We start from the raw sequence: 20417 nt of genomic DNA, 5'->3' as shown, positions 1-20417 counted from the left end.
CCTTGGACCTCAGAAAACACAGTGGACCAACACCAGCAGATGACATGACACCCCAAACCATCATTGACTGTAGAAACTTTACACTGGACCACAAGCAACGTGGATTGTGTGCCTATCCTCTATTCCTCCAGACTCTGGTACCCTGATTTCCAATTAAATTTACTTTCATCAAAGAATATAACTTTGGACCACTCAGCAGTACTCTAGTCCTTTTTAAAGGCGAGATGCTTTTGACGCTGTCTGTTGTTCTGTTGACACAAGGAATGCGTCAGCTGAACCCATACGTCTGTGCGTAGTGGTTCTTGAAGCACTGACTCCAGCTGCAGTCCACTCTTTGTGAATCTCCCCCATGTTTTTGAATGGGCTTTGTTTGACAATCCTCTCCAGGGTGCAGTTATCCCCCTTGCTTGTACACTTTTTGCTACCACATCTTTTCCTTCCCTTCGCCTCTCTATTAATGTGCTTGGACACAGTGATCTGTGAACAGCCAGCCACTTTTGTAATGACCTTTTGTGTCTTGCCCTTCTTGTGCAAGGTGTCAATGGTCATCTTTTGGACAACTGTCAAGTCAGCAGTCTTCCCCATGATTGTGTAGTCTACAGAACTAGACTGAGAGACCATTTAAAGGCCTTTGGAGGTGTTTTGAGTTAATTAGCTGATGAACTTTTTCACAATATTCACATTTTCTGAGATACTGAATTTGGGATTTTCCTTAGTTGTCATAATCATCAAAATAAAAAAGGAATAAACATTTTAAATATATCAGTCTGTGTGTAATAAATGAATATAATATACAAGTTTCACTTTTTGAATGAAATTAGTGAAATAAATCAACTTTTTTATGATATTCTACTAATATGACCACCACAGTATGTTTGTTACCCGCATTGCTCCAAGGTTTTCAAGAAGTTGGTCTGTGTTGGAGACACCAAGAAGTACAGAACTGACTCCCTCACTACGTAAGCACCATGCTGTTTGAGAGATATCACATTATTTTCATATTGCACAAGTAAGTGTCATGGTAATCTTAATTTATGCAAAAACAAAGTGCAGAAAATATGCGTTAACTGTAAATTGGCCTTAAGAAGCAACATCACTTTTTATTTTGCACTATATATACTTTTTGTTTTAACTTTGCATATTTGCATTATTAATATTTAATTGATTAAAGTTCTTTGATTCTCACACATTTATTCTTTCTATAGAGGTTAGCATGGTGCAGATGACAAGCACCAGGGCTGCCCGCACTCACGCATTCAGCGTGAGACTCACACAATTGACCCTCTTTTCACGCCACACATCCATTTTCTCAGGCAAGCTCGTGCCCACCACTGAGATCCCTGTGGTGTGTAAAAGTCATGAAATGATTGCCTAATATGCCTAACTGTCAATACTGTACAACCCTTATCTCTATCTGACCCGCCTCAATCAGCAGATAAAAGCGCTTGTCAATGTCAAAACAAACTGAGGTGATGGCCAATAAAATCAAAGAAGGTGGAGTTAAGGGCCATTCACACTTTAATGCTAACTATAAACGGTTTCAGCAGTAACAACATAAAAAACTAAGAAAAATGCAAAGAATCAATAACAATAGAGACATTTTTATGAGTAGTTTATTTCTGATAAAAAGCTAAATAAAAAAGTAGATTACCTTAGTTCAAATCATAGCTAAAGCGTATTAAAAACTAAATTGAGCTAACGTTACTGTGTAAAATGTGTACTATATAGTGTATACAGACCCTCCCTTCACATAGCGACAATTCCAACACAGAAATAGCAAAAAACAAACACTATTATAAAATAAGTCGTTTGGCAAATGGTTACTTTAGTAAAGAACATATATAATATTTTTATTCATTAAAGGACAAGTTTGGAATTTTACACTTAATGCCCTGTTTTCAGATTGTTTTATGATGAAATAAAACGGTTTTGACTGAAATTTCGACATATGCGGCTGCCCCGAGAATTTTCAGGTGTTTGTTGTTTACCTCCCACCTCTAGAATGTGTGTATAGGTGCACAGGAACAATCCTTCCTAAAATGCATTAAACTTTCATTTACGAAGACGTGAAACTCACCGAGTGGTCAGGGGTGTTCACTGATATGCTCACACAAAAATCGCTGCAAAAGATGCTTTCCAAGGGCTTTAAGTGTAAAATACTGAACTTGTCCTTTAAAAATTATTTAGTAATTAATATTATTAATAATAATTGAATAGATGTCAACCCTCTATGCACCCTCGCCCCAGTAAATATCAGTCCAAGCTGAACTCAAAAGTTGCCAGCCCTGCAAAAACTGAACAATACTGCAGTCCAAACATCAAAGTTAACACTACCATGTGTATTGTTTACACAAAGTCTGTAAAGATAATCTTCTGTAAAGCATGTAAAGTATGAACGTGTAACTTAAAAATTCTCACCAATCGCGAGCTGAGCAGGAGTGCAGCCGAGCCTGTCGGCCACCAGGTGGAGCTCTTTAATTTTTGCCAGTTGTCTGCGTCCTTCTTCACTGTTTACTCGCTCTTTCAGCCACTGATAACCCTGACACACACACACACACACAATTTTTCAATTCAATTAAATTTTATTTATATAGCGCTTTTCACAATTGGTGATTGTTTCAAAGCAGCTTTACATTAATAGAAGCAGTGGAAAGCACAGAAAATCGACACAACATAATACACAGTAGCACAAGCAGCTAAATTTGCTGCGACTATGAATCAACATTGTAAGCATGCGTATTACTAATGTAACGTAAAGAAGAGGATGCTAAGTTAAGCCCAAGAAGGCTGCCTCCCTGGGTTGAAAACCCCGTAGGAGAAAAAAAACCCAGACTTTTTAGCCGGGGAATTAAAAAAAGTCCTAGGAGGTAAAAACCCTTGGGAGATATATATATACATAGAAACGGATAAGGAGATTAAGCGGAGGTTAAGCGGGTTCTGCCGGTGGTCGTTGGTCAGGCATCAGCTGGGTATCACGTTGAAGGTCAGCCAGTAGATCAGAGGTGTGCCGACTTTCACACACACACACACACACACACACACACACACACACACACACACACACACACACACACACACACACACACACACACACACACACACACACACACACACACACACGTTCATCTTATACACGTTACTGTAACTTACTTTTATTGAGGCCCGTGAACAGTCTGGGACGCCATCGCTGTATTTTCCTGTGATGAGTCCGCATGCGAGAGGAGACCAGGTCATTGCACCGACACCTGACATACACAAGTGAATAATAATTAAATCCAGATAAATCAGCTCAAAGTTTCTGTAGCACTAACCACAAAACCATGGTTCAGGCCTCTTTTGCAGATTAAATGTAACTCTACACTCTTGCCTCTTTTTTGCTGATCTATAAATATGCGAATTAGTCCCTGCCTCTACTCAATCGTACAACTCGGACCATAGATATGAATATGGAAATGAGTCCCCGCCTCCACTGTTTTGCACAACCTTGGACCATAGATATATATATATATGTCAATAGATGCTACATTTGGCAGTTTTAGACACATAACTGCTAAATCCGGTTTCAGGCAATGCATACGTGAACTGCACGTTTGCAGCACTAATATTTTTAGCGACGATGTTAAAAGGTTAGAAAATCTATGCGGGATCCATACATAATATCTACGACTCATAGTACTGATCCACTCGTTCAACTGTGATGATGTGACTGGTTGCAAGTTCGTGACATAGGAAAACCGAGGCGATTTCAAACCGCAGTTTTATGGAAGAAATACTCTGCAATGGTGTTGAATGATAAACTTGCACATGACTTGTCTTAAAGGTGCAGTGTGTACATTTTTGCGGCATCTAGTGGTGAGGTTGCGCATTGCAACCAATGGCTCAGTCCAATGCTCAACCCTCGCTTTTGAAACGCATAGAGGAGCTACGTTAGCCACCACCAGCCAAACATGTCATCGTCAGAGACAACTTAGTAAAAAAAAGTTTGTCCGTTAAGGGCTTCTGTAGAATCATGGAGGCACAAAATGGTGACTTCCATATTTGGGGACCCTCTGTGTATGTAGATAAAAACATCTCATTCTAAGGTAATAAAAACATAAAGGTGCATTATGAAAGTTCTTTGTACACCCCTGATCATATAGTTTTGTATAATATTTTTCATTTATGTCAAAAGATCCTTCTAAAAATTACACACTGCACCTTTAAAGCATATTAAAAACACGACATAGACATATAATAAGGTGACCAGACGTCCCCATTTTCCGGGGACAGTCCCATTTTTTGGTCATCAAGTTATCATCAATCAATATATGAAAACAGTCAAAGTTATCGGGGGTTAAGATACTAACTACTCATGTTAAATTAAAGTAATTAAAGTAAACCAATGAAGTGAACTGATCACAGCATAGTACTGAGCATTTGTTTTGTGTATAGGCTAAATAGGTAATAATGTTAATTTTGCATTATTCTTTCTGTTTTTCACGTTTACAGTGTTATGAAATAAGCTGAAGTAGTACCTTAGAGGTACATTTTGATGAGATAAGTCTCTGTTGATTGTATAAAAGAGGGGAAAAATGTAGGCTACAGAAACACTGCAAAAAAATAGGTTCTTATAGTGTTTTTCTCTTGTTTTCAATCCAAATATCAAACATTCTTAAATCAGAATGCATTTTCTTGATGGGCAAAATGACCTAATAAAATAAATCTAATTTTAGACCAAAAATATCAAATTTGTGCTTAAAACAAGCAAAAAAGGAATAAATAAAAATAAATCTGCCAACACTTCATTCAAGAAAAAATTTCTTACCCCATTGGCAGATTTTTGCATGTTTTAAGCACAAATTCACTTCAATGTATTATTTTTTGTCTTAGAGCTATAGGGGATTTTGCTTATCAAGAAAATGCATCTTGATTTAAGAATATCTAGATATTTGTACTAAAAACAAGACAAAAATACTATTAAGTAAGAGGTAACCAAGTAAGTCATTTTTTGCAATAAACCCACAACAATAAAAAGAAGAAAACTTTGAAAAAATGTTTTGTCCCCATTTTTTAATTCATAGATAATAACAAATGAGATTTTAATGATATTTTGACCAATGAACTTGGAAATGTCCCCAGTTTTTTTTTTTTTTTTTTAAATCTGGTCACCTTAACATATAAACAACAAGAAGCATGCTAGACTGACACATTTTAATAAATAATCCGCAATATATATTCATACACCGATCATCTTTAACATTATGGCCACCTGCTTAATATTGTGTAGGTCCCCCTTTGGCCACCAAAACAGGCCAGACCCGGTGATGTACAGTACGGACTCCACTAGACCTTTCTATCAGAACATTTGTTGGATCAGACCACACTGGCCAGCCTTCGCTCCCGACATGCATCAATGAGCCGGTCCACCGCTTTTCCTTTCTTGGACCACTTTTGATAGGTGGGTGATTCTCACGAAACCATTGAAACACCAACGCACTAATGATTTTAGCTTGCACAATGTGTGATTTCAACATAAGAATTTATAATTGGAAATTTTATCTCATTTTCTGCTGAAATTCTCATTACCGCAATGTGTCCGGCTGTGTTTGAACATGCGTTATGTTGTAATTTAATCAAATTAACACAAAAATATTAAGAAAAAAAATAAATGGATGTTTTGCTAGACTACTTTAGATGACAGAAAAAATATTTACAGAATATTCATGTATAATAATAATAATGCCTGATGTTCTCATCCTCCGCAACACTTTTTGAGAACAGTTTAAGCACACATACAGAATTTTAATAAAGTTTGATTTTGAGTGACCAAGCACATGGACCAGTTACTTCAAGATGGCTATCAGGTAAGATCATTTTTTTACAGTTAATTTGAAATATTGTCTTGTCAGAATGCTTACACGACATTTTGATTATCATTACCACAACAGATGATTATTAAATGTTAATTTAATTAATAGAAGCATAATACTTTGATTTTAAATGCATGTGCAGAATCTCCAAATTATGTTCTTTCAGGTTTGTCATGTCATTTTGAAAATATGTCAGTGTTGATATTTTCTGACTGTTGCGGTAATGAGATTTTTTAGGACTCATTTTTAAAATTATGTTACAAAAAGTGTTAAATGATAAGTAAAAGTTTTTAAATTAATGTTCCCATTTACTCCAGACTTTGTTTTTCAATGTCTGGTGGGTAAAAAAGTAAATTTAAGCAATTTTTACATTTTCATGCTTGACATTTTTAAAACCAAGTTTTCGTGAGAATCACCCAGGTACTGACCACTGCAGAAAGGGAACAGCCCACAAGAACTGCAGTTTTGGAGATGCTTTGACCCAGTAGTCTAGCCATCACAATCTGGCCCTTGTCAAAGTCGCTCAGATCATTAAGCTTGCCCATTTTTCCTGCTTCTAACACATCAACTACACTTGTCCTACACAACGACGGGTCAGGGCTGTTTTGGTGGGTAAAGGGGGACGTACACAATATTAGGCAGGTGGCCATAATGTTATGGCTGATCAGTGTAACTTATTCTGTTCACAACCATCCCAAAATGCATTGCACTGAATTCTATACACATGTTTAAACAAGATGATGCAACGGGTTTATAGAAATCTTCTTTAGACTCTATTCAGTCAATATGAAAAGGATCTAAAATACAAAGCCATTGGAATCAACCGAGGTGAGGTATTTGGATTACTGCCCATGTAGAGCCTTTAAGTTCAGTGATGCATTTCAATTTAGCTGCTATGAGACAGCGAGGCAGCTAATAAGGTCTAATAAGTGCACCGCACTGCTTTAAATACAGCCAACAACCTTTCAACTTTGAGTAACTTTGTTTACTTACCGATCTTGTGGTAAAGCTCCGGAAGCTGGACCTCTACTTTATCCCTCTGAAAGTAATGATACTCGGCCTGCTCGCATACAGGTGGGATCAGGTTAAACTGTCTGGCTACAGAGTACGCCTCCTAAACGCACGAAAACACAAACATATTCAACTGGATGAAAATTGTACAACTTGGACACATTTGAACTTGAAAGTCAAACGCACCATTATCTCCATGGCACTCCAGCGTGACGTACCCCAGTACATGGCCATACCCTGGTTTATAACAAATGTCATTGCCCGTACCACTTCTGTGAAACACACAATAATTCTCTCGATGAGGCATGTGAAACGCATTTTGCATTCATACTGTAACAAAGGGCATGAAAGAAATGAAAGACCTTCCATGGGACTGTTTACATCACTTCGATTGGCAAAGACGATATCCACGTAATCCAGCTGTAGTCGAGACAGAGAACCTCGTAGCCCTGCGGATACATCACTGTCACCATCAGCATATTGAATACTGTCAGAGTCGTATTGAGATATAACACAGCATTTTACCTTCTATGATGTGTTTTCTTGACAGGCCTCTTTCTGTCTCCGCCCTATGGATTATCATAGAAATGTCATATAGGGTTAAAGGTCATATAAAATGCCCATTTTTAAAAGATGCAATATAAGTCTCAGGTGTGCCCAGAATGTGTCTGTGAAGTTTTAGCTTAAAATACCCCACAGATAATTTATTATAGCATGTCAAAAATGCTCCTATTTGGGTGCATCATGTGTCTTGTCAAAATAAGTGCCTGTTGCAGACGCATCTAAAGGGTTTATGATAAAAAAGATGCTCGCATTTGCCAGATACTCACATAATCTCATGCGTAATCTACTGTTAAGGGAGTGTCTTGCGTGTATTTTGTGAACGTGAGCATTTCTTTTATCATAAACGGTTTTGACGCGTGTGCAGCAGGCACTTATTTTGACAAAACACGTGATGCACATGGTTCACATGATGCAACAAACACATATATTGAAAACACGAGCAACACGCATATGACAATCCGAAAACGTATTTTGAATTTGCGCCCCTCGGAAAAGCAGTCACACCCTTAAATGCCCTTTAAATGATGGAGTCTGAACAGTGTCTTAAGTGTTCAAAAAACTACAAATATACATTATCTAAATAAGCTTATGTTTAATATTAAAATAATTTCAATAAGCACTCAACAATCCCTTATGAAAATTAAGCAGTAACAGTTAAAAATTCCTATTTCAAAAGCATTCCAGGATCATTCAAGAAATGTCTGGAATTCATGCAATGTTAAATCTGTGATCTGAGTATGTGTGTGTGTGTGTGGGGGGGGGGGGGTATTTTGACACTTTTCTGAAATGCTTTGATTTACACATACAGTTGTGGACAAAAATATTGGCACCCTTGGTAAATATGAGCAAAAAAGCTGTGAAAATGCATTTACAATGTTTCTCCTTTTGAGCTTTAATTATAAAAATGATTTAATCACAGAAATACAATTTTTTATTGAAGTAAAATAATTGGAATTTATTTACATAATTAAATATATTTTTCTCGAATAATGTTTTTCACCACTGTTTTTCGTCTCTGGACACAATTATTGGCACCCCTAGACATTTTTACAGGTAAAAAATCTCAAAGTATATCCACACTGCTATTAAAGAGCCAGTAAGATGCCAATTTTAAGCATCCTTTCAATGTTTATAAGTCCCGGACAACAAGTTTAAATGCATGCAAGGTCAAAAAACACTGTAATTTTCTCAAAATCTAAATTTTAAATTACCCCATTTCTCAGAGATCCCCAAACGATTCGTGTGAAGGCGTTCAACGACTCAGTCTGCCTAAACCCCACCTTTCAGTAGCCTACACTGTTCTGATTGGTCAACTGACAGAGTCTCCGCACAGACCGCAGATCAGTGGCACAGACCAACAATAGTGCAACATGACTTACTGAGAAGACATTATCGACATCATTCATCATTAATCCAAGCAATAAAAACGACAATAGAAACTAACATTTTACACTCATTTAAGCATTTATTTAAGCTAACCGGGTCATAGCAAAACCGTAAGTTAGCATGCGTTAGCCGCTTGCTAACGTGACTCTCTGACAGTATATTAAGAGTTTAAACAACGACATCGTTCATCATTAATCCAAGTAATAAACACGACGATAGAAACGAACATTTTACACTCATTTAAGCATTTATGTTAGCTAACCAGGTCATAGCAAAACCGTAAGTGAGCATGCGTTAGCTGCTTTCTAACGTGACTCTCTGACAGTATATTAAGAGTTTAAACAACGACATCGTTCATCATTAATCCAAGCAATAAAAACGACGATAGAAACTAACATTTTACACTCATTTAAGCATTTATTTAAGCTAACCGGGTCATGGCAAAACCGTAAGTGAGCATGTGTTAGCCGCTTGCTAACGTGACTCTCTGACAGTATATTAAGAGTTTAAACAACGACATCGTTCATCATTAATCCAAGCAATAAAAACGACGATAGAAACTATCATTTTACACTCATTTAAGCATTTATTTAAGCTAACCGGGTTATAGCAAAACCTTAAGTGAGCATGCGTTAGCCGCTTGCTAACGAGACTCTCTGACAGTATATTAAGAGTTTAAACAACGACATCATTCATCATTAATCCAAGCAATAAAAACGACAATAGAAACTAACATTTTACACTCATTTAAGCATTTATTTAAGCTAACTGGGTCAAAGCAAAATCGTAAGTGAGCATGCGTTAGCCGCTTGCTAACGTGACTCTCTGACAGTATATTAAGAGTCTAAACAACGACATCATTCATCATTAATCCAAGCAATAAAAACGCAATAGAAACTAACATTTTACACTCATTTAAGCATTTATGTAAGCTAACCGGGTCATAGCAAAAGTGTAAGTGAGCATGCGTTAGCCGCTTGCTAACGTGACTCTCTGACAGTATATTAAGAATTTAAACAACGACATCATTCATCATTAATCCAAGCAATAAAAACGACGATAGAAACTAACATTTTACACTCATTTAAGCATTTATTTAAGCTAACCGGGTCATAGCAAAACCGTAAGTGAGCATGTGTTAGCCGCTTGCTAACGTGACTCTCTGACAGTATATTAAGAGTTTAAACAACGACATCGTTCATCATTACTCCAAGCAATAAAAACGACGATAGAAACTAACATTTTACACTCATTTAATCATTTATGTAAGCTAACCAGGTCATAGCAAGACCGTAAGTGATCATGTGTTAGCCGCTTGCTAACTTGACTCTCTGACAGTATATTAAGAGTTTAAACAACGACATCATTCATCATTAATCCAAGCAATAAAAACGACGATAGAAACTAACATTTTACACTCCTTTAAGCATTTATTTAAGCTAACCGGGTCATAGCAAAACTGTAAGTGAGCATGTGTTAACCACTTGCTAACGTGACTCTCTGACAGTATATTAAGAGTTTAAACAACGACATCATTCATCATTAATCCAAGCAATAAAAACGACGATAGAAACTAACATTTAACACTCATTTAAGCATTTATTTAAGCTAACCGGGTCATAGCAAAACCGTAAGTGGGCATGTGTTAGCCACTTGCTAACGTGACTCTCTGACAGTATATTAAGAGTTTAAACAACGACATCATTCATCATTAATCCAAGCAATAAAAACGACGATAGAAACTAACATTTTACACTCATTTAAGCATTTATTTAAGCTAACCGGGTCATAGCAAAACCGTAAGTGAGCATGTGTTAGCCGCTTGCTAACGTGACTCTCTGACAGTATATTAAGAATTTAAACAACGACATCATTCATCATTAATCCAAGCAATAAAAACGACGATAGAAACTAACATTTTACACTCATTTAAGCATTTATTTAAGCTAACCGGGTCATAGCAAAACCGTAAGTGAGCATGTGTTAGCCGCTTGCTAACATGACTCTCTGACAGTATATTAAGAGTTTAAACAACGACATCATTCATCATTAATCCAAGCAATAAAAACGACGATAGAAACTAACATTTTACACTCATTTAAGCATTTATTTAAGCTAACCGGGTCATAGCAAAACCGTAAGTGAGCATGTGTTAGCCGCTTGCTAACGTGACTCTCTGACAGTATATTAAGAATTTAAACAACGACATCATTCATCATTAATCCAAGCAATAAAAACGACGATAGAAACTAACATTTTACACTCATTTAAGCATTTATGTAAGCTAACCGTGTCATAGCAAAACCATAAGTGAGCATGCGTTAGCCGTTTGCTAACGTGACTTTCTGACAATATATTAAGAGTTGAAACAACGACATCATTCATCATTAATCCAAGCAATAAAAACGAAGATAGAAACTAACATTTTACACTCATTTAAGCATTTATGTAAGCTAACCAGGTCATAGCAAGACCGTAAGTGAGCATGTGTTAGCCGCTTGCTAACGTGACTCTCTGACAGTATATTAAGAGTTTAAACAACGACATCGTTCATCATTAATCCAAGCAATAAAAACGACGATAGAAACTAACATTTTACACTCATTTAAGCATTTATGTAAGCTAACCAGGTCATAGCAAGACCGTAAGTGAGCATGTGTTAGCCGCTTGCTAACGTGACTCTCTGACAGTATATTAAGAGTTTAAACAACGACATCATTCATCATTAATCCAAGCAATAAAAACGACGATAGAAACTAACATTTTACACTCCTTTAAGCATTTATTTAAGCTAACCGGGTCATAGCAAAACTGTAAGTGAGCATGTGTTAACCACTTGCTAACGTGACTCTCTGACAGTATATTAAGAGTTTAAACAACGACATCATTCATCATTAATCCAAGCAATAAAAACGACGATAGAAACTAACATTTAACACTCATTTAAGCATTTATTTAAGCTAACCGGGTCATAGCAAAACCGTAAGTGGGCATGTGTTAGCCACTTGCTAACGTGACTCTCTGACAGTATATTAAGAGTTTAAACAACGACATCATTCATCATTAATCCAAGCAATAAAAACGACGATAGAAACTAACATTTTACACTCATTTAAGCATTTATTTAAGCTAACCGGGTCATAGCAAAACCGTAAGTGAGCATGTGTTAGCCACTTGCTAACGTGACTCTCTGACAGTATATTAAGAGTTTAAACAAGGACATCATTCATCATTAATCCAAGCAATAAAAATGACGACAGAAACGAACATTTTACACTCATTTAAGCATTTATGTAAACTAACCGGGTCATAGCAAAACCGTAAGTGCAGCATACGTTAGCCACTTGCTAACGTGACTCTCTGACAGTATATTAAGAGTTTAAACAACGACATCGTTCATCATTAATCCAAGCAATAAAAACGACGATAGAAACTAACATTTTACACTCATTTAAGCATTTATTTAAGTTAACCGGGTCATAGCAAAACCGTAAGTGAGCATGTGTTAGCCGCTTGCTAACGTGACTCTCTGACAGTATATTAAGAGTTTAAACAACGACATCGTTCATCATTAATCCAAGCAATAAAAACGACGATAGAAACTAACATTTTACACATTTAAGCAAGTATGTAAACTAACCTGGTCATAGCAAAACCGTAAGCAAGCATGCGTTAGCCGCTTTCTACCGTGACTCTCTGACAGTATATTAAGAGTTTAAACAACGTCATCATTCATCATTAATCCAAGCAATAAAAACGATGACAGGAACTAACATTTTACACTCATTTAAGAATTTATGTAAGCTAACCGGGTCATAGCAAAACCGTAAGTGAGCATGCGTTAGCCGTTTGCTAACGTGACTCTCTAACAATATATTAAGAGTTGAAACAACGACATCATTCATCATTAATCCAAGCAATAAAAACGAAGATAGAAACTAACATTTTACTCATTTAAGCATTTATGTAAGCTAACCGGGTCATAGCAAAACCATAAGTGAGCATGGGCTAGCCACATGCTAACATGACTCTCTGATGGAATATTAAGAGTTTAAACAATGACATCATTCATCATTAATCCAAGCAATAAAAACGACGATAGAAACAAACAATTTACACTCATTTAAGCATTTATGTAAGCTAACCGGGTCATAGCAAACCGTAAGTGCACATGCGCTAGCCGCTTGCTAACATGACTCTCTGACAGTATATTAAGAGTTTAAACAAGGACATCATTCATCATTAATCCAAGCAACAAAAACGACGATAGAAACTAACATTTTACACTCATTTAAGCATTTATGTAAGTTAACCGGGTCATAGCAAAACCGTAAGTGAGCAACCGTTTATTAATCGGGCACTTTTTGGTTCAACTACTTTGCACATTGTTTACATTGATTGACAGCTACATGACACACTGCAATACAGGACAATTTTCGATTTTGGATCTGTGTGGCTCTTTAAAATTTTCACGGGAATAAAAATATTAAGTAGCACAAAACCCAAATCCCCTTCTATCATCACAATGAGTACACCCAAAGACTACAGTTCTGATGTTCAGCTAAAGATTGTTAAGCTACACAAAGTGGAAAGTGGCTTTAGGGAAATATAGTTAAAAAAATTAAAATCTATTTCCACAATTAGGGCAATAATGAAGACGATTTTATCGACTGGAGATGTTGCAAAGCTGCTGAAAGAGGATGTGTGTCTATATCATCTTTATGCTCAGCAAGGAGAATCATTTGAGTGGCCAAAGACTCTCCAAGGATCACAGATGGAGAACTTCAAAAATCATTTGAATCTTGGGGTCAGAAAGCTTAAAAAACTAAAGGAAAATTGCACCACCATCAGCACAAGTTGTTTGAGAGACAGTTTAAGAAACAAATCCTATTAAAACGTGCTCCTAATCTTTATAGATGTGAACCTACTTTTATACCAGAAGTCCTGGACATCTTATTCAGATACATGGCGTCATGGATTATATCAAATACCAAGAGATAACTGATAACTGCCCTGACTTGCTCTGCTAGAAATCTTATAATGGGTCATAGTTACATTTTTCATCAAGACATTGGTTCAAAACAAACATTAAAATCAACAAAAATGTAATTAACTAAGCACAAAATCAAGGTTCTGCCATAGCCATCTCAGTTCCTTGACCTGAACAGAAAATGACTGAAGAGAGAGCAGCATATCTGGAGAAATATGGAGAAATAATCTAAGATCACCTGCCATGAATTATTTAACCTCATCAGACATTATAAAAGAGTATTCAAAGAGTATTAAATGAAGGGATTGTGGCCAACGTGTATCTGAGAAAAAAGTTATGATGTGACTCCCCACATTTTTAAATATTTTTCATCAATACATTTTTTTATTGAAGCTCAAAAGGAGAAACATTGTGGATTTATTTTCTCAGCTTTCTTTGCTCATATTTACCATATTTACTTTTCTCCACAACTGTAGATTTAAATATGTAATTTTATTGTAACACAAATAGTTTCTTTTGACACTGACAGATTCATTGTGTTTGTCTGAATGTATTGCACATTATTACTGCATACTCACTGTCCACCCCAGTAGATCTTAGTCGTTACAACGTAACTGGACCGTCTGAAACACATATTTTGAGAAAGATTGGTTATTATACAGAGGACAAGTTTGATCCTGTTTTATACTACTGCAAGGATTTTTTTTTTACTTTTTTGTGGCCAGGGACCCCTTACAGGGGAGAAAAATATCCAAGGACCCCCTTAAAATTCTAACAGTTAGTAAGCATACTCTTTCCTTAAAGCATGATTGTGCATTTTTCCATAGTGATAAACAAAGACACATTTTCTCCTAAATCATGTTAATTCAATTTACGTTTTTAGTAGGGTTGTTTTGTTCAAATGACATTTGGACATTTCAATTATCTTAAAAGCTTTCATAAAATTAACAGTAGCAAGACTGACATGGCTCTTGGATGGCTCCTGTATGCAAATATATCCTTCTTAATAATACAACACAATTATATAATTTATAACAAATTATTTGACAGACCCCTTGCTAAGCATTGAGAACTCTGAGAGCCCCTGCACTACTGAATGTAACCCCCATATAGTGAATAGGCCTACTGTTAATGTTAATAAAGAAAAAACGACTAAATAACTACTATTGCATGTGCAATCATTCATCAGACTGAAAAAAAGGGAAATGTATAGGCAGCTGAATTATTCCTTCATATATTAAAATTGATTTCTCATAAAGTGAGACATTAGAATAAAAACAGGTCACCTCCAGCCTTTCTTTTTAATTATGTTCCCCAGAGTGATTTCAGCCCTACGGGACATAAAGACATAAAATCAGTTTATTTAATTAGTACAAAAGTCATTGTGTTAATTAACATCTCTATATTTCTGTCCAGTTATATCTGTAAAGTCGAAATAAAATGAATCCACACCTCAATGAATGTTTAATTTTAGTCAATAACAGTTCCACAACAATAAAATTAAGACCATGGTCAAGTTTGCAAAAGAGCAGAACTGTAACTCGTGCAAGGTGTGATTCTGAGAAGACGTATACAATTTTGTGCTGAGCTGTTGTTAACACAGATAAACATTATAAAGTGCCTTTCAACGGTAACAGTTAATAATCATTAAAAGGTTAAGGAGGTTGAGGGATGCTGCAATGATTGACAGCAAGTGGATGCTTATATACTCTTCTGGGTAATTAGAGGATTAGAAGGGATTTCCAGAAGATCTTAAGCACCTCATTTCACTGACCACTTATTGAAAAAGTAAAAGACCCCATTGTTAGTTTTTTCAGCAAACCTCACTTAGATTGCAACACGTTTAATGCGAGTAAAACGAGGAGAGAGATATTTGAGAGCGCAGCATAAGAGAAGGGCAACAGAATGAAAATAAATACCCTGTAGGGGGCAAACAATGGCATGAGTGAAGTTATCGCTCATCTCGAATTACAACAAGCCCCGTCTCACTGAAGACATTAATGAAGACAGCTATGACAGACATATCGGCTGAAATCAGACTGATCTGAGCTCTTGGGATGTCTTCATCTGATGCTCAAACTTATTCATGTTGTCATTAAGTCACATTAATTGTGACCTTTTATTGAGATGACTTCACTTTTTTCATGTTTAGCTAGGGTCTCACAGTTAATACTGCTATGTATTAATACGTTATGTATTAATACTGTTACGAATTAACACAAAAATATTTTTGTACGTTTAAATAAATGCTGCTGACGCATATACAATGTAGACGTATTTCTTAGCATTATTATGTTTTTACAGCTACAAAATGTAAAATTTTTGTTATTTAGTTATTGTCTGAAAGCCTTTGTATTTTGTGTTTTATGAAAGAAAGAAAATTGTAGAGGCTTGTGGCAACTGGCAACCTATTATTTAACAATAGTGATTATTAATAGGCCACCCAGATCTTAAGCTACCCAGCAAACAGGGGTCGGACGGCAAGGTTGTCTCCCCCGGCCAAAAGGGGTCGCCGCAGGACGGCACAAATGTTGTATTATTGCTCCGAAATGAACGTCGTCTCCCCGTCCAAAATTAATAAACTAAATGCAAACTAAAATGCATTTATATACGGGTGATTCTCACGAAACCATTGAAACACCACGGCACTAATGATTTTAGCTTTAAAATGTGTAATAAAGTAACATTAAAAAGCATCAGAATTAACACAATACTGTGTTCTACCTTGTACAATGTGTGATTTCAACATAAGAATTTATAATTGTAAATTTTTATCTCATTTTCTGCTGAAATTCTCATTACCGCAATGTGTCCGGCTGTGTTTGAACATGCGTTATGTTGTAATTTAATCAAATTAACACAAAAATATTAAGAAAAAAAATAAATGGATGTTTTGCTAGACTACTTTAGATGACAGAAAAAATATTTACTGAATATTCATGTATAATAATAAAGAAGAAAAATTAGGAAAATGATGTGTCCATGTCTGATGTTCTCATCCTCCGCAACACTTTTTGAGAACAGTTTAAGCACACATACAGAATTTTAATAAAGTTAGATTTTGAGTGACCAAGCACATGGACCAGTTACTTCAAGATGGCTACCAGGTAAGATAATTTTTTTACAGTTAATTTAAAATATTGTCTTGTCAGAATGCTTACACAAAATTTTGATTATCATTTCCGCAACATATGCTTATTAAATGTTAATTTAATTAATAGAAGCATAATACTTTGATTTTAAATGCATGTGCAGAATCTCCAAATTATGTTCTTTCAGGTTTGTCATGTCATTTTGAAAATATGTCAGTGTTGATGTTTTCTGACTGTTGCGGTAATGAGATTTTTTAGGACTAATTTTTTAAATTATGTTACAAAAAGTGTTAAATGATAAGTAAAAGTTTTTAAATTAATGTTCCCATTTACTCCAGACTTTGTTTTTCAATGTCTGGTGGGAAAAAAAGTAAATTGAAGCAATTTTTACATTTTCATGCTTGACATTTTTAAAACCAAGTTTTCGTGAGAATCACCCATATGCTTGTATACATTTGTATATGTCTATATTTGTCTGAGGTTGCGTGTATTAAAAATGTACGGGTTTTATGTATTAAAGATGCAGTGTGTAAATTTTAGCGGCATCTAGTGGTGAAATTGCGAATTGCAACCAACGGCTCAGTCCACTGCTCACCCCTCGCTTTTGAAACGCATAGAGAAGCAGCGGTAGCCACCACCAGACAAACATGTCATCGTCGGAGACAACTTAGTAAAAAAAGTTTGTCCGTTAAGAGCTTTTGTAGAAACATGGTTTTACAAAATGGGGACTTCCACGTAAGGGGACCCTCAGTGTATGTAGATAAAAAGGTCTCGTTCTAAGGTAATAAACACATAACGGTTCATTATGAAAGGTCTTTATACACCACTGATAATATAGTTTTGTATATTATTTTGCATGTCTGTCAAGAGATCCTTCTAAAAATTACACACTGCACCTTTAACGTCCAGAAGCGGACATTTTTAGACGTGCACGGACCATGCAGAAAAGACTTGTGATTCACGGTCAGATGACGTCAAAGACGTTGGTTGGATTTTCATTTTGGAACTATTTTTCAACCATGACGGGACGTGACGGAGGGACGTATTTTCAACGATAATCGGACGTCCAAATGTTTGCTGGGACTTGTCGTGCTGTAGATGGGCAGAAGATCCTAAACAACAGAAATAAAGTACAAGAGATGGGATTCTTACCTGCCTGAAGCGTATACTTCTGCTGTGTCAAACAGATTCACTCCATTCTCATAGGCTATCGTCATTAAACTCTCTGCCATCTGAAACAAGCATACACAAAAAACACACATGCATAAGATGACAGCTGAGATCTTCATTGTGAAATGACAGAGAAAGAAGCCATTATGTGACGCAACAATGTCAAATTAATCGTGATCATCAGTTCACCTCATCAGAGATCTGAGAGCCAAATGTCACCCAGGTGCCTGTAAACAAAAAAAGGTGGTAAAAACACTTTTATAGATAAAGATGCTTCACCCTGCTGTTATGTTCAAATTTTAGCAAGAATTTTTTTTAAAGGTCACGTTCTTTCTGATCCCATTTTTTAAACCCTAGTTAGTGGGTAATGTTGCTATAATAGCATAAATAATACCTGTAAAATGATAAAGCTCAAAGTTCAGTGCCGATATATTTTCTTTAACAGAATTCTACAGCGAACGGCCGGTTTGGACTACAGCCCTCTACTTCCTGCTTTAATGATGTCAGTAGAACAGATTTTGACTAAACTCCGCCCACAGGAATACGTCAGTCGCCAGCTAAGCTAACAGCAAGATAAGCTGCTATCGAATCACAACACACTAAACAAACTACACAATCAGAACTCGATATGTATTTCTGAAGGAGGGACTTCATAGAACAAGGAAGACATCAGCCCGTTTTGAGGACAGTGAAAACAGCGCTATAGACCATTTTACAGCTAATAGCCTGCGCGCGTATTTAGGCAACAGAAGTGGTGTTATTCCCCATTGGTTCTAACGTTTTAGCAACTCATAAAGTTTATTAAAACGGTTTCCCAGCATCAAAATGTCTGGTTGTTGTGTTTAGTTGCACTAATATAATATACGTATATATGTATCTGGCAACTTTATTTTTTGCCATCTGCTAACGTCTTCTTTCCACTCCACTATAGTACACGGATCTGGTAGCTGTGTTGAAAAAGTTGATAAATCAACTTTTTAAAATAACTTTCTCTGTCTGTGTTGCTTCACTGCTAATTCTTGCCATACTTCCGTTGCCTAAATGTGCGCGCATACGCTGCCACGTCATCATTGTGTGCTGTAAAAGGGTCTATACAGATAACTAAATTGTGTGAAAAATACAGTGTTTTTTTACAGGTGAAACATGAACAAATCTTATTTTGCGCACTGTAAACACAATCATAGCTTCAAAAACACAGAAAGAACAGGACCTTTAATGTTGGGGTCAAATTGACCTTAAATAGTTTAATAACTTCAAATTTAAAATAAAATTGTAGGAAAAACTTATTTTTTATATACATAAATTTTTATTTTTTTATGAAAATTTATATTTTGTAGCACATATTTATGGTATATTTAGTAAAAAAATTAAAGTAGTAATGGAAATATAAGATTTATTTTATTTGAGAACAGTTTTACCAGTTTTTATCCACTTTTATCCAATGTGACTAAAAGTAACTTCAAGTCAAAAAGTATCAAGGATAAGTCAAAAAGGAGGTATTTAAAAATACAATTACCATATTTTTCAGACATGTCAAAGTAGCTTTGGGGTCAATTTTGTCAAAAGAACCTGATCTTTTGACGATTGTTAAATTTCAGTTTACAAATTTTATCGTTTTCATTATTACTTCTAATTTGTTTTCTATCACACACATTCCGGCTGTTAGCGATTAGCAATTATTTTACGCGTGATTAATTCTGTTAAAATGAACTATGAAGCTCGCCATTATCTATCGAGTTGTAAAACAGTCCAGGGTTGCCAAGTTTTCACAACAAAACCCGCCCACTTGCTATACTTAAGACTATCCCTATCACAATGGCGTTTCAGATAAGGTTAACCTGTAAAAATCACGCTCTGTGGGTAAAATCTGCGTTTTTGAGTTCATCTGCTAAAATTCACATTCCCGGGGCTAAATATCAGTTTATTGTGTCGCTTCAACCCGTCAAACAACAGTTTTAAAGTAGCCCAAAAAGGACTTGGCAACCCTGATACAGTATATGTTCATGGCCTGCAGGTGGCAATGTTGGCAACACACAGTCAGCCATTGAACAACGTCTTTCATCAGGTAAAAATAGAACAACTTTTCCGCCAAATTAACTTTAACTTAATAATTTAAAAACTTAATACGTTAATACAGTTTACAATTCTATTGTGTATGTATGTATAATGAATGTTACTTTAGTCAATAAATCGCTGGCAAAGCCGATATCAATGATCTGCAATGTCAATTCTATGTCAAGACTAAATCATTATCTGATGAAAAATGGTCTAAACATGCTCCCTAGCTCTCATTGGGGCACTTAGTACCCTTTAAAAAGCTCTTAATATGTACCATTTTGGTATAGATATGAATGC

The 20417-nt window shown here is 35.9% G+C and overlaps 1 protein-coding gene across 3 annotated transcripts in view; it reads right to left on the bottom strand.

Annotated features, from left to right (window-relative positions):
• The window catches only part of LOC129441075 (voltage-gated potassium channel subunit beta-3), a 58381-nt gene that overhangs the window by 6745 nt on the left and 31219 nt on the right, over window positions 1–20417 (bottom strand). For 2 of the 3 annotated variants that reach the window (XM_073860933.1, XM_055200818.2), the window contains exons 3-13: window positions 18252–18289; window positions 18045–18124; window positions 15087–15131; window positions 14379–14423; window positions 7386–7429; window positions 7223–7309; window positions 7047–7132; window positions 6843–6963; window positions 3151–3245; window positions 2419–2539; window positions 883–971 (exon numbers count right to left, since the gene is read on the bottom strand). In XM_073860933.1, coding sequence (XP_073717034.1) covers window positions 883–971; window positions 2419–2539; window positions 3151–3245; window positions 6843–6963; window positions 7047–7132; window positions 7223–7309; window positions 7386–7429; window positions 14379–14423; window positions 15087–15131; window positions 18045–18124; window positions 18252–18289 — 851 coding nt within the window. Of the gene's footprint in view, window positions 1–882; window positions 972–2418; window positions 2540–3150; window positions 3246–6842; window positions 6964–7046; window positions 7310–7385; window positions 7430–14378; window positions 14424–15086; window positions 15132–18044; window positions 18125–18251; window positions 18290–20417 lie in introns of all 3 variants that reach the window. The other variant, XM_055200816.2, reaches the window with a different exon arrangement.

Source organism: Misgurnus anguillicaudatus, chromosome 22 (genome assembly GCF_027580225.2).
Source record: "Misgurnus anguillicaudatus chromosome 22, ASM2758022v2, whole genome shotgun sequence".
Taxonomy (NCBI): Eukaryota; Metazoa; Chordata; class Actinopteri; order Cypriniformes; family Cobitidae; genus Misgurnus; species Misgurnus anguillicaudatus.
Note: the sequence above shows the minus strand (reverse complement) of the source record. Positions and strands in the feature narration are given on the sequence as shown.